The following is a 12,162-nucleotide window of genomic DNA, read 5'->3' as shown; positions in this document are numbered from 1 at the left end:
TCGGTCACAAACTCGTCATCAAACCTCAGCCATGGACCATTTTTTTTTTGTCGAGCATTTGTGGAGCATTTTTTTTTTTGTCGAGCATTTGTGGTGTAATGCCCCATTGAGGAATCTCTTCTATGGTGGGTAATAGAGGCCACAAGTTCATACCTTAAATCCCACAAGAAGAGTAACAAATACGTCAATAGAGGGAGGTCAAAACGATGTGTGGGTTGGTTATACATTCAAATATTTTGTATGTAGAACGAAATTTTCATTAAATTATATATGAATTGTGTTCAAATATGCCTTAAAAATAATTTAAACTAGGTATTAACCATGTTAAATGGTGGACTGAACATTTTATTTAAATTAAATTTGAAATAGTTTTTTGTGTTATTTTGTTATTTTTTATTAGCAATTCATCCCGACCTACTTACAATCAGATTATTGCTGCAGAAATTATTGCCAAAAAAATCTGTAGAAATCTTAGCTGTTTAATTGAATGGATATTTCTTAATATCTTATTTTTAGTACACTAATTTTTTTTTATCCTAGTTAAATTGTTTTAATTATCTTTAAGGATCCTAACTATTTTTTTTACTATTTCTAATAGCATTCTAATATAATTTTTTACACTTTTAATGTTATTTTTATAAATGTATTTCTCGTTTAATATAGTAGGATATATGCATTTGGTGAATTTTCATATTTTTCACTACTTTTACTAAATTGGTGACTTTTTTTTTTTGATATTTTACCTTTGAAAATATATTAAAAATTTGGGTTTGACCAAAAGAAAAAATTGATTTATTACTTAACAAAAGCTGTCTCTCTCACAGAAATATAGCCGTTGCCGACATACCCATTACAGAAATCAGAGTCCGTCAAAAAACCCTAAATTGAGAGACTCTTTCCTCCACTGCCTTTTTATATATAAATAACCCCAAGTTTCTAACTTTCTCAATCACTCATCATCTGCGAAGAACAACAACTCTTCGCTCTGCTCTCTCTCTCTCTCTCTCTCGCGCTCTGCTCTCTCGCTGCTCCGAATTTACTAACGCTTCCCATCTCTGCAGGCTTTAATTTGATTCGTCTTTATATCTAATCGCTCGTTTAATCTTTCAACTTAGATCTTCTAATCCGTTTCGTTTCGTATAATCCCCATCGCTTTTGTGTGTGTTTCAATTTGTTATTGGATTATTTGTCTTTTGTGTTTGTTTGTTTGGTGATAATATGGATACAGGTTTGAATCGGTGCCCACTTCAAGAAGACTTCCTCCCCAGGAAAAGTTCCAAGGAAAACGTAAGTTTATGCTCTTACCTCTTCATTCATTCAGAATCATCGACTCCGTTATCTGAATGATACCGGTTCTGCCATTATGATTTAGGTCTTTCCCCCTTTGAATTTAGATCATAGATGAACGAATTGTTGATTGACACTGTTTCTGGTTTTGTCATAAGAAATAATCTTGGATTCTCTATAATTGATTTGTTCTTGCTTAGAATTCGATTTGTGGTATTGATTGAATTGTACTGATTTGATTATGTAATCTTCCACCAGCTGGACAGGTTCATACCCAACAGATCAGCAATGGATTTCGATTATGCACACTACGCTCTTATGGAATGTAGAAAAGGTAAGGATCAATCAGCAGCGGTTAGTTCACCATCCAAAGAGGCCTACAGGAAGCAGTTGGCTGAGACCATGAACCTCAACCACACTCGCATCCTCGCCTTCAGAAACAAACCCCAAGCTCCTGTAGATCTTCTTCCCACCAACCACTCTGCTTCTCTTCACCAGCAACCTAAATCCGTGAAGCCTCGCAGATACATTCCTCAGGTATGTAACTGTATTTATTGTGTTTTGATCCTTAAAGTCCCCACCTACTTGTTGCTGCTTTTGGAGTTGTATTGATCTCTTGTTTTTAACTTACTTTTCTGTTGTAATACTAGACTTCTGAGAGAACATTGGATGCACCTGACATTGTGGATGACTTCTACCTCAACTTGCTCGACTGGGGCAGTGCTAATGTTCTAGCCATAGCCTTGGGCCACACTGTTTACTTGTGGGATGCTTCCACCGGTTCTACATCCGAGCTTGTCACCGTTGATGAAGAGAAAGGACCTGTCACAAGCATCAACTGGGCGCCTGATGGTCGTCATGTTGCAGTTGGACTCAACAACTCTGAAGTCCAGCTCTGGGATTCCGCTTCAAACCGTCAAGTAACTACCAAATTCCCTTTCTCTTTTGTTAATAATATTGTTTCGATGTTTGTCGTGTCTTACTCTGATGTGTTTATCATATTTCTGCAGCTGAGAACATTGAAGGGTGGTCACCAGTCAAGAGTAGGATCATTGGCATGGAACAATCACATCCTGACTACTGGAGGAATGGATGGACTTATCATCAACAATGATGTGAGGATCAGATCACCCATTGTGGAAACTTACCGAGGTCACACTCAAGAGGTTTGTGGTCTTAAGTGGTCAGGATCTGGACAGCAACTAGCGAGTGGTGGCAACGACAATGTGGTACACATTTGGGATCGTTCTGTCGCCTCCTCAAACTCAACCACACAATGGCTGCACAGGCTTGAGGAACATACATCTGCTGTGAAAGCTCTTGCGTGGTGCCCTTTCCAAGCGAATTTGCTTGCAACTGGTGGTGGTGGAGGAGACAGGACCATCAAGTTCTGGAATACTCACACCGGGGCTTGCCTGAATTCAGTAGACACTGGTTCCCAAGTTTGTTCGTTGTTATGGAGCAAGAATGAAAGAGAGTTGCTTAGTTCACATGGGTTTACACAGAATCAGCTTACACTTTGGAAGTACCCATCCATGGTGAAAATGGCTGAGCTCACCGGTCATACATCAAGAGTCCTATATATGGCTCAGGTAACTTGATCAATTTTTTTTTAGGTGGTGAAAGTACTCTTGAGTCTTTGAAGTCATTAGTCCTAAAACACTTGTGTTCTTTGTTATGTTTCCTACAGAGTCCAGATGGTTGTACCGTAGCTTCAGCAGCAGGAGACGAGACTCTGAGGTTCTGGAATGTGTTTGGAGTACCAGAGACCGCCAAAAAAGCTGCTCCAAAAGCAGTTTCCGAGCCATTTTCTCACGTGAATCGTATTCGTTGAAGCTGTGACTAAACACAACAAGGAAACCCATTGATAGTTAACATAAAAAAGAAACTATTTTTTTATTACTAAAGGATTCATTCTTTGTGAACTGTATTGACAAATAGAGATTGAGTTTGTATATAAAGATTACTTGTATATATTGAAATTTGAATAGAAAGATTATGATTTTATACTCTCAATATGTTTTAGTACCTTGTACATTCTCACTTTGTAAATTGTTTCGAGGGTCTGATGGTTATGCCAACTCCAGACTTAATTCCCGAAAGAGCGATACTATTTTTTTGCTTGTAGTTAGGCTTTGCTTTAGGTTTTTAGTATACACAGAGATGCAGTTTTGTTTCTGAAACTAGGAGAAAGCTTTGAAGGTATATCTCTTTTTAACAAAGAAGAAAACTTCTTAAGTTTTTGTTGATCTTCTATTTGATTTTTCGTAGTAACTTTTGGGGTTCTTTTTGAGGACAACCTTCTGACAAAGCGAAATCTTAATGATAACTCTTGTTGCTTAGAAATCTAACCAGCACAAGGTTATTCCAGAAACAGAGGAATTGCATAGTTTTTGGTTTTGTTCTCACAAGATTTGTGTGACAAGTGAGTCTTTGCATCGTGCAAACCGCAAAAAAGGATCCTTAATTGTTTTGGTCTATTCATCTTGTGTATATCCAACTAGTGTCTGAGAGTCTGAAAATGTTGGAATGCCTTAGTTGCTGAATCTTAATCAATTAGCACTTGAACTATATAGAGTTTGATAAGTTGTGATCATCGACTGACTAACGTTGGCCGGCCACTAGTTTCCAAGATTATATATAGCTAGTAAGGAAATTGAACAATCCTCTGCAATTTTCTTGACATATATAACATTGTCATGGATCTAATTATTGCCATTGTTATTATCAGAATTCTCATAATTACCTTTAAGCTCAGATATCAGTGTTGATACTTAATAGACTCAATACCTTACAAACACAACAATGCAAATCCAAAAACTCAAATACTGCATACCGCTAGGTTCTTTTAATTGTTTTCCCAAATAAAAACTGAAAAATATCTCTAAAAACTTCTGTTCGCAAGTTGTGATACCAACAAAAAAAATCTAGAACATAAACCCAACGACAAAAAATTACAAGGCCTAGATACTGTAACATAATAACATTACATAATAATAACAGCGTTGTGATAAGTTTGAAATCAATATCCACTGATGTCACAGTCAATATGCCGTGCCTTGTACTAATTCACCACAACTCCTGCTTGGCTGCTATAGCAAAATTATCCATGATGTATGCATTCACGAGTGTATTTTTTTTATCTCCAGCCAAATCTATAATATGTAATTTTTGAAAGTATAATAATTAGATATATATATTATAGATGGTTTTTGTGGTCAACATTTTAATCAATCAAATACTATCTACAGTACAAATTATATACATACAAACTTATTTACCAATTTGGTTTTTAATAACTCTAAATCAAATCAGATAATTTAGCCAGTATTTTTTGTTTTTTTTGGGAGAAAACATCCTCTATTTATTTATTCCATATAGTCCAAAAAATGAAAGAGTGTATAAATAAGTTTAGATTTTTTTTTTTTTTTTTTAACCATATTAGTTGGTGGATAATAAAACCTAAAAATAAAAAAAAAAAGTTCACATGGGGACACAGAGACGGTACATTTGATTCGAGAATGTGAAAATGATGGATTATTGTAGGATAAGAATCAAAGTGCCACCTTATTATAATCTGTTGGGAATGTTGTGATGTGATTCATGAGTTTCGACTCCATTCTTCATTTAAACCTCCGTCGATGAATTGAGAGAGAGAGAGTCTCATGGACTTGCCTACAGTTTCCTCTGTAATTGTGTTTTTTCAGACTCTTTTGACATTTCTCCTCCTGTCTTCTCTGATTAGTTTTGTAATGTTTGATGATGTTTCTTTGTTTCGGGTTAAAAAATACAGAGATCAAGCTCTCTGACTGTTGGGGAGCAAATCTGCGCTGTCTTCATACCTTTCTTCGCCATTATTGATCTCCTCATTTCCTCCGTCGGACAATGCTTCGATTGCCGTGGACGAGGCTCATCGCCTCGGACATGTCAGCACGCGGATCTGAATCTTCTTGCCTGTGAATCTCGATGTGGGTTTTCTTTTCTCTTTCATTCCATGTCCAATGTGCTTTAGTACCATTTGTATGCAATGTTTGGATCAATGGGTTTTCGAATTGCTCTGTTTTTGTAGTTGATAAGTTTGAAAAGTTTGTTCCTTTGTTTGTTTTCTTTGCAGTTTCAGTCAATGAAGTTGAAGCTTTGTATGAGCTCTTCAAGAAACTCAGCTGTTCTATTATTGATGACGGCTTGATTCACAAGGTCTGTTTTTTTTTGGTTGTTCTTGTTAATGAATTTGCCAATTGCCATATCTTGATGATCAGCTTATAATATGTGTGTGATTGATTGCTTTTTTCAAGCACAAAGTTTGCTATTTTAGCTGATGCGATGACATGATTGTAAACATGTCAATGTTCCTGGTTTGTAGGAAGAACTTCGACTGGCGTTGTTTCAAGCTCCATATGGTGAGAACCTCTTTCTTGATAGGGTGAGTGTGTTTCTTTAGGGAGACGTATCATGGTTTCTTGAACTTGCTGAGATGAGAGTTATGGTTTTCATATTGGATTGATGTATTGCAGGTTTTTGATTTGTTCGATGAAAAGAAGAATGGGGTTATTGAGTTTGAGGAGTTCATCCATGCACTCAGTGTCTTTCATCCCTATGCACCCATCGAGGAGAAGATCGACTGTAAGGCCTACTAATATTACATAGCAAAGCTTTATCATAACATAACTCATGGATGAATCTCAAGTACATGTTTCTAATCTGTGGCAGTTGCATTTAGGCTCTATGATCTAAGACAAACCGGATTTATTGAGCGAGAAGAGGTGAGTGTGCCATTGCAAGTTGTAATTGTCTTCTGAGCTTCATAACAAGTTGAAGTTGTTATAACATGTTAGGTGCAACAAATGGTGGCTGCTATTTTGATGGAATCTGATATGATCCTATCTGATGAACTTCTGACCATGATTATTGATAAAGTGAGTTTTTGGAATCCTCCTCTCTATTAGTAATGAATCATACATTTTGGTAAATTCAGTTAGCAGATTGGTTTTTGTTTCTCTCTACGTTTTTTTGCTAGACATTTGCTGATGCAGATTACGACAAAGACGGTAAAATTAGCAAGGATGAATGGAAGGTGTATGTGCTTAAGCATCCCAGCTTGTTGAAGAATATGACTCTTCCTTACCTAAAGTACCAAATCCTCTCTTTGCTAGATTGACTCTCTCTTCGTCCATTTAAGATTGCCTTTACTTTTTGATCAACAATATCTGTTTCAATTTGAAGGGATGTGACGACAGCATTCCCAAGTTTTATTTTCAACACTGAGGTTGAAGACTGAGGCTGTGAGGCAGAACCATGTTCATGGAACACCGGTTATCTTCTTTTTTTTTCTCCTTCGTTAAATACGTACTAAACCCGGTTTCCGTATTGTATTTAACCCAAATTAGTTGGTGATTATTTAGCTGTAAGTAAAATTGTAAAGGATTTTGCTTTGTTTTGAAGAGTGCAGTATAAACGGTTCCACTGAAAGTAATGAAGCATTTTTTCTATGTATCTTGTGTCTATGGCCATATTGCTCACTTAAGTCTTGATCTACCAAAGTTTGTTCTTTTTTTTTGTTTTCGTGGAGCCATTTATGGCTACTAGTCACTTTAAGAGTTATGAGTAAACTGCAAGAAAACAAACGTTTACATTACAGCCGTACCGAACCAGCAGTGTGACCGGTTCATGAAACAGGATTTGAGAACATGATTCGTGGCTGGGTGGGAGGGATATATACGAAATCCGAACATTCTTAGACCCAACTAAAAATTGTAAATACTTGAAAGGCATGGGACAACCAAGGTTGAGTTCAGTTTCCTAGTTAACAATAAAGATTATTTGGTTTATCTTTCTGCAGCTTTTTTGACAGTAATCTACGTTTGTTTCGGTGATTTGTGGAAAATATATAGATGTATTCGAATTAGATTAAGAGAGTAAGAGAGACAGAAAGCGTATAATGATAACACTATGGACAGAATGTGAAAGAGAAGAGAGAATGGTGTGAGAAAATGAAGGACACATAACACAAGTTTATGCATCCGGGGAGAGCTGTAATCAAGCAGATACTGCAGCTGCGACCTGTTCTTCCTCCGGGAGGAGAGTGCACACCAGTTTCCTGTCTCCATACACATTGTCCACTCGACCTGTTCCACGTTTTAATCATTTGTCAGAAATCAAAATAAGCTTTAAAAAAAAAAAACTATGTGTAATCTTATCTTGGATGGTCTTATACTTACTTGTACTGGGCCAGAACTTCGCCGAGCGGAGCCATGGGGCAGGGAAAGCAGCGTACTCTCGAGAATACGGCTTTTTCCATGTGTCTGACATTAACAACTGTGGAGGATGTGGGGCTCCCTGAGAACACAAAACAACCAAGTCTTTATCTCAACTTCTCCAATAATAAGATGAGTCTTTGTTTTCTTAATTACCTTGAGAACATTGTTCTGGACATCCGCATTTCCTTTTTCAATCTGTGAAATTTCTTCCCTAATTGAAATGAGAGCATCACAGAACCTGTCTAACTCCGCCTGCAAACGAATATTATTTGTCCATCAAGTTAATACATTGAGAGAAGAAAGAGTCAGTGAGAGATTTGCATATTAGTATATAAACCTTGCTTTCACTCTCGGTTGGCTCAATCATAAGAGTTCCAGAGACAGGAAAAGACATTGTGGGTGCGTGGAATCCGTAGTCCATTAACCGTTTCGCCACATCCTCTGCTTCTAATCCAGCAGTGTTCTACAAATCCATATTTGAAGCAGTTAGTGATATGCATTCCCAAAACATATACTTTAGTTTCATTCAGTTCACAACACTGTAATACCTTGAAGCCTCTCAAGTCTATGATGAATTCGTGTGCTACTGTTCCATTAGCACCACGGAAAAGAACTGGGTAGTGTTTCTGTATAAACAAATCAAGAGGAAAATTAGACTTTCTTCATTCTCAAACGATGAATAGACAAAGAGGAGACAAAGATGTTCTACTACCTCTAGACGCTTTGCCATGTAATTGGCATTCAAAATTGCAATCTTGGAGGCATCAGTGAGTCCACCAGATCCCATCATGGCAATGTAAGAATAAGATATTGGCAAGATAAGCGCAGATCCCCATGGTGCAGCGGCTATTGTACCCATTGGTTCTGTATTCTCGGGTTGTGGGATACCACCAGTAGATATCTTTATACATGGCAATGGAGGAAACCAAAAAATAAGGAATCTAATGATCATTAACCAAGATGCATAACAGTGATGAAGGATCAAAGACTAACCACGGGGTGAGAAGGAAGAAATGGTGCCAAATGTTTCTTCACACCAATGGGACCCATACCAGGACCACCACCTCCATGAGGAATACAGAAGGTCTTGTGGAGATTGAGATGGCACACATCGGCTCCAATAAAACCGGGGCTTGTCAAACCGACCTACACAAACCCAACACCATGCTCTTATAAATAAGACCAAAACCTTGAGATATCTGTTTGCAGATTAAGATCTTTCACCTGTGCATTCATGTTGGCACCATCCATGTACACTTGACCTCCATTTTCGTGTATTATGTTGCAAATCTCGTCGATACCCTCTTCATAGACTCCATGAGTTGAAGGGTAGGTAACCATAAGAGCGGCTAACTTGTCTTTGTTGTCTTCTGCAGCTTTTCTCACCTCCTCAACATTGATGTTTCCCTTAGCATCAGTTCCAACCGTAATAATTTTCATCCCGCACATAGCAGCACTTGCAGGGTTTGTACCGTGTGCAGAGACAGGTATGATACACACATTACGGTGATGATCTCCTCTTGACTGGACAATGCATTCATTCATTCACTTTTCAGTTTATACAATTAAAATAAATTGAAGGTGAACAATTAGATTCAAATTTAGGATGTAAGCTTTTACCATGTGATATGCACGGATAACCATAAGCCCGGCATACTCACCAGAAGCGCCAGCATTAGGTTGAAATGAGATAGAGTCAAACCCAGTGACTGTACATAAGAGATCACCCAAATTTTGGAACATTTCCTACATAAATGTAGAAACGAAATCAGTTCATTTTTCAATTTCATAGATCAAACCTCAGATGAATCAAGAAAGTGACTAACCTGATAACCTTGTGCTTGTTCAACAGGAGCAAAAGGGTGAATGTCGGTGAAACTTGGCCATGAAACTGGCATCATTTCAGTTGTCGCATTTAGTTTCATCGTACAAGATCCCAACGGAATCATGCTGTGGCACAGTGATAGATCCTTATTCTGTAACTTGTGAATGTACCTAAGCAACTCATGCTCTGTGTGGTACCTAATCACATAGTTAAAAATAAAAATAAAGATGAGATACTGATAACCCGCAAGCAATAAACCACACAAGATTAAAAAAAAAGAGAATAGTACATGTTGAAGATTGGGTGGGTAAGATAAGGGGTCTCTCTTGTTAAGCTGGAAGGAATGGCATTCTGAACTTCGGGTGCTAGAGATTCAGCTGTGAATGGAACCTGAAGCGGATTGGAGATAATCAAATTTTATTCAAGGTGCACAGAACTGATAAGTAAACAACAAAAGGAGGAATAAGCAGACACTTACAGGCTTGCCAGAAGCAAAAACTTTGAAAAGTTTATCGACATCATCCAAGGTGGTTGTTTCGTCAAAGGAAGCAGTAATCTGAATTAAGTAATCATATACAAATATTCAGAGATCTGTATGCTGTTATACAAGTAAGAACCCTTAAAGACCAAAGCAAAGGAGACTCACAGTGTTTGAGTCAACAACACGCAGATTAATTTCACTTTTGGTAGCTGCATCAGCAATAGCATGTGCATCCGAGCACTTGATTTTTACAGTGTCAAAGAAGGGAAGTTCTTGGACTTCTGCAACCCCAAGCTTCTTCAACCCTAAAGAAAAGGCGCCAGCAAGACCATGAACACGCTGGGCAATAGATTTTAGACCAGCAGGTCCATGGTAAACAGCATACATGGCAGCCATGTTGGCAAGCAGCGCCTGCAAGAAAAGGAAAAAAAAAAAACATTATAACAAAATGGCAATACAAAAAGAAAAGATGAAGTTCTCATGAGGATGAATCAATATATCATCTAATTCTCTGCGCGAACTAATAGTGAAAAACGAAAAACTGAGTAATCAGAGATAGTAAGGAGTGATTACTTGAGCAGTACAGATGTTGCTAGTGGCTTTGTCCCTCCTAATATGCTGTTCTCTAGTCTGCATAGCCATACGCAGAGCTGGCTTTCCAGAAGAATCAACACTAACACCAATAATCCTCCCAGGCATCATTCTCTTATACTCTTGTGAAGTAGCCAAGAAGGCGGCATGAGGACCACCATAACCCATGGGAACACCAAACCTTTGAGCGGAACCAACAACAATATCGGCCCCAAGTTCACCAGGGGGTTTCAACACAGTCAAAGCGAGCAAATCCGTAGCCATGACAACCTTAACACCATGAGCATGAGCATTCTTGACAAACTCAGCATAATCCAAAACCTCACCTTCAGTTCCAGGGTACTGAACAAGAACCCCACAAACATCACCAGAGCTGTAATCTACATCCTTGAGATCAGCCGTGACAAGATTCAACTCAAACCCACCAGCTCTAGTCTTACAAATATCAATAGTCTGAGGGTGGCAGTTACTAGCAATAACAAAGGTCTTCTTTTTACCCTTTTGGATGTTGTTACACATAGCCATAGCCTCCGCAGCAGCAGTCCCTTCATCGAGGAGCGAAGCGTTCGACATAGGAAGCCCCGTGAGATCGGTGATAACCGTCTGGAAATTGAGGAGCGACTCGAGACGACCCTGAGAGATCTCAGCTTGGTAAGGAGTGTACTGAGTGTACCAAGCTGGATTCTCCAAAATGTTACGGATGATCACAGTAGGGACGTGGGTGTTGTAGTAACCCATTCCGATGAAAGATTTGAAAACCTTGTTCTTGGAAGCCAGATCAACCATGTGTTGAATCATCTGGCTCTCGGTTAAGCCATCGTCGAATTTGGAGAACTTCATCGAACCTAATCGGATAGATTTGGGCACCGTGGCATCGACGAGCGAATCGATGTGGTCGTAACCACAGAACTTAGCCATATAGCTCTGTTCATCTGGGGTCGCCGAGTTGTGACGACGCGGGAAAGTATCGCCGGGTTTGAGAGCATCGACGGAGATCGAACGCGTCTGCTGGTGCCTACCGAAGGCGGCGGCCGAGGTGGGATTGACGGATCGGTGGGTGGAGACGAAAGGGGAAAGAGAAGAGACGTACCTCGCCGGAGCGTGGGGAACAACGAGGTGGGGAGTATCGGGGTTACGGTGTCGTTTAGCGTCGTTAACGAGACGCTTGACGATGCCTCTGTAAGCAAGTCTCCTTGCGCGCTCCATTGGGGGTAGGGAAAGATGTAAAACGCAGAGAGAGTAGTAGATTAGAGATGTATGAGGTTGAGGTTGGAGGAAGATGAGATGTCGTGTATCTTTGCTTTTTTTAGTTTATCGCCATGGATAGTGGTGGAGGAAGAGAGCTACAAAAGGATGAGAGTGTATATACACCACTACTACTCTCTCACACGGACCGTTGTAAATTAAAAAAAATGTGAATATGTATATCACATTTCAAGAAATAGTCTGTTTATTATATAGTCGAATTTTTCGGGATATTATTTTTTTTTGTAAAATTAAAAAAAGGAAATAAAACAGAAAATATAGCGTGTCTATCTGTGGTTAATTGGTTAAGGTGGAGATGTGGTTGGTGAAAAGCATAGAACAATTTGTACAGATTCCACGTGTATTTGCATCTAATTAGGAGTTACAATATTCTGATCATAATCATTTAAAAACAAAATTATGATTAAATTTGGATCTCCCGACATCTCTTAATTATTTGTTTATTATTATTGCTA

General features: G+C 38.6%; 3 protein-coding genes across 5 annotated transcripts; 2 read left to right on the top strand and 1 right to left on the bottom strand.

The window, feature by feature from the left end:
- Positions 1–828: 828 nt before the first annotated feature.
- LOC104721519 (cell division cycle 20.2, cofactor of APC complex) lies at positions 829–3,303 on the top strand. The gene is made up of 5 exons (XM_010439520.3): positions 829–1,287; positions 1,546–1,824; positions 1,938–2,207; positions 2,298–2,879; positions 2,978–3,303. Exons 1-5 carry the CDS (start codon positions 1,219–1,221, stop codon positions 3,119–3,121), a joined length of 1,344 nt encoding a protein of 447 aa, XP_010437822.1. The 5' UTR covers positions 829–1,218; the 3' UTR covers positions 3,122–3,303.
- Positions 3,304–4,411: 1,108 nt separating this feature from the next.
- On the top strand, positions 4,412–6,780 carry LOC104721518 (calcineurin B-like protein 10). 3 transcript variants are annotated; one of them, XM_010439517.3, is made up of 9 exons: positions 4,412–4,976; positions 5,081–5,255; positions 5,402–5,484; positions 5,651–5,710; positions 5,802–5,910; positions 5,998–6,050; positions 6,123–6,203; positions 6,305–6,417; positions 6,511–6,780. In XM_010439517.3, the coding sequence occupies exons 1-9, from the start codon at positions 4,953–4,955 to the stop codon at positions 6,563–6,565; spliced, it is 753 nt and encodes a 250-aa protein (XP_010437819.1). In that variant the 5' UTR covers positions 4,412–4,952; the 3' UTR covers positions 6,566–6,780. The 3 variants fall into 3 exon arrangements, with proteins under 3 accessions (XP_010437819.1, XP_010437820.1, XP_087329913.1); XM_010439518.3 differs by having other exon boundaries at positions 4,687–4,976; positions 6,321–6,417; XM_087473787.1 differs by having other exon boundaries at positions 4,832–4,976; positions 5,651–5,687.
- Positions 6,781–7,160: 380 nt separating this feature from the next.
- On the bottom strand, positions 7,161–11,867 carry LOC104721517 (glycine dehydrogenase (decarboxylating) 1, mitochondrial). Its single transcript, XM_010439516.3, has 14 exons — positions 10,424–11,867; positions 10,016–10,261; positions 9,848–9,925; positions 9,659–9,759; positions 9,371–9,566; positions 9,165–9,290; positions 8,769–9,068; positions 8,538–8,690; positions 8,257–8,445; positions 8,093–8,170; positions 7,882–8,007; positions 7,698–7,796; positions 7,506–7,623; positions 7,161–7,412 (listed from the first exon to the last, which is right to left on the bottom strand). Exons 1-14 carry the CDS (start codon positions 11,645–11,647, stop codon positions 7,324–7,326), a joined length of 3,123 nt encoding a protein of 1,040 aa, XP_010437818.2. The 5' UTR covers positions 11,648–11,867; the 3' UTR covers positions 7,161–7,323.
- Between the last annotated feature and the right edge of the window lie 295 nt (positions 11,868–12,162).

Source organism: Camelina sativa, chromosome 11 (genome assembly GCF_030686135.1).
Source record: "Camelina sativa cultivar CO46 ecotype springtype chromosome 11, ASM3068613v1".
Classification (NCBI taxonomy): domain Eukaryota; kingdom Viridiplantae; phylum Streptophyta; class Magnoliopsida; order Brassicales; family Brassicaceae; genus Camelina; species Camelina sativa.
The sequence above is the reverse complement of the archived record's forward strand: the minus strand, read 5'-3'. Positions and strand labels throughout refer to the sequence as shown.

Coding starts and splice junctions, on each gene's coding strand:
- LOC104721519 (XM_010439520.3), top strand. CDS start 1,219: ATGGATACAGGTTTGAATCGGTGCCCACTTCAAGAAGACTTCCTCCCC. Junction 1,825..1,937: donor CTCGCAGATACATTCCTCAG/GTATGTAACTGT, acceptor TTGTAATACTAG/ACTTCTGAGAGAACATTGGA. Junction 2,880..2,977: donor GAGTCCTATATATGGCTCAG/GTAACTTGATCA, acceptor TGTTTCCTACAG/AGTCCAGATGGTTGTACCGT.
- LOC104721518 (XM_010439517.3), top strand. CDS start 4,953: ATGGACTTGCCTACAGTTTCCTCT. Junction 5,256..5,401: donor TCTTGCCTGTGAATCTCGAT/GTGGGTTTTCTT, acceptor TTTTCTTTGCAG/TTTCAGTCAATGAAGTTGAA. Junction 5,711..5,801: donor AGAACCTCTTTCTTGATAGG/GTGAGTGTGTTT, acceptor GATGTATTGCAG/GTTTTTGATTTGTTCGATGA.
- LOC104721517 (XM_010439516.3), bottom strand. CDS start 11,647: ATGGAGCGCGCAAGGAGACTTGCTTACAGAGGCATCGTCAAGCGTCTC. Junction 10,262..10,423: donor GCAACATCTGTACTGCTCAA/GTAATCACTCCT, acceptor CTTTTCTTGCAG/GCGCTGCTTGCCAACATGGC. Junction 8,008..8,092: donor TAGACTTGAGAGGCTTCAAG/GTATTACAGTGT, acceptor ATGGATTTGTAG/AACACTGCTGGATTAGAAGC.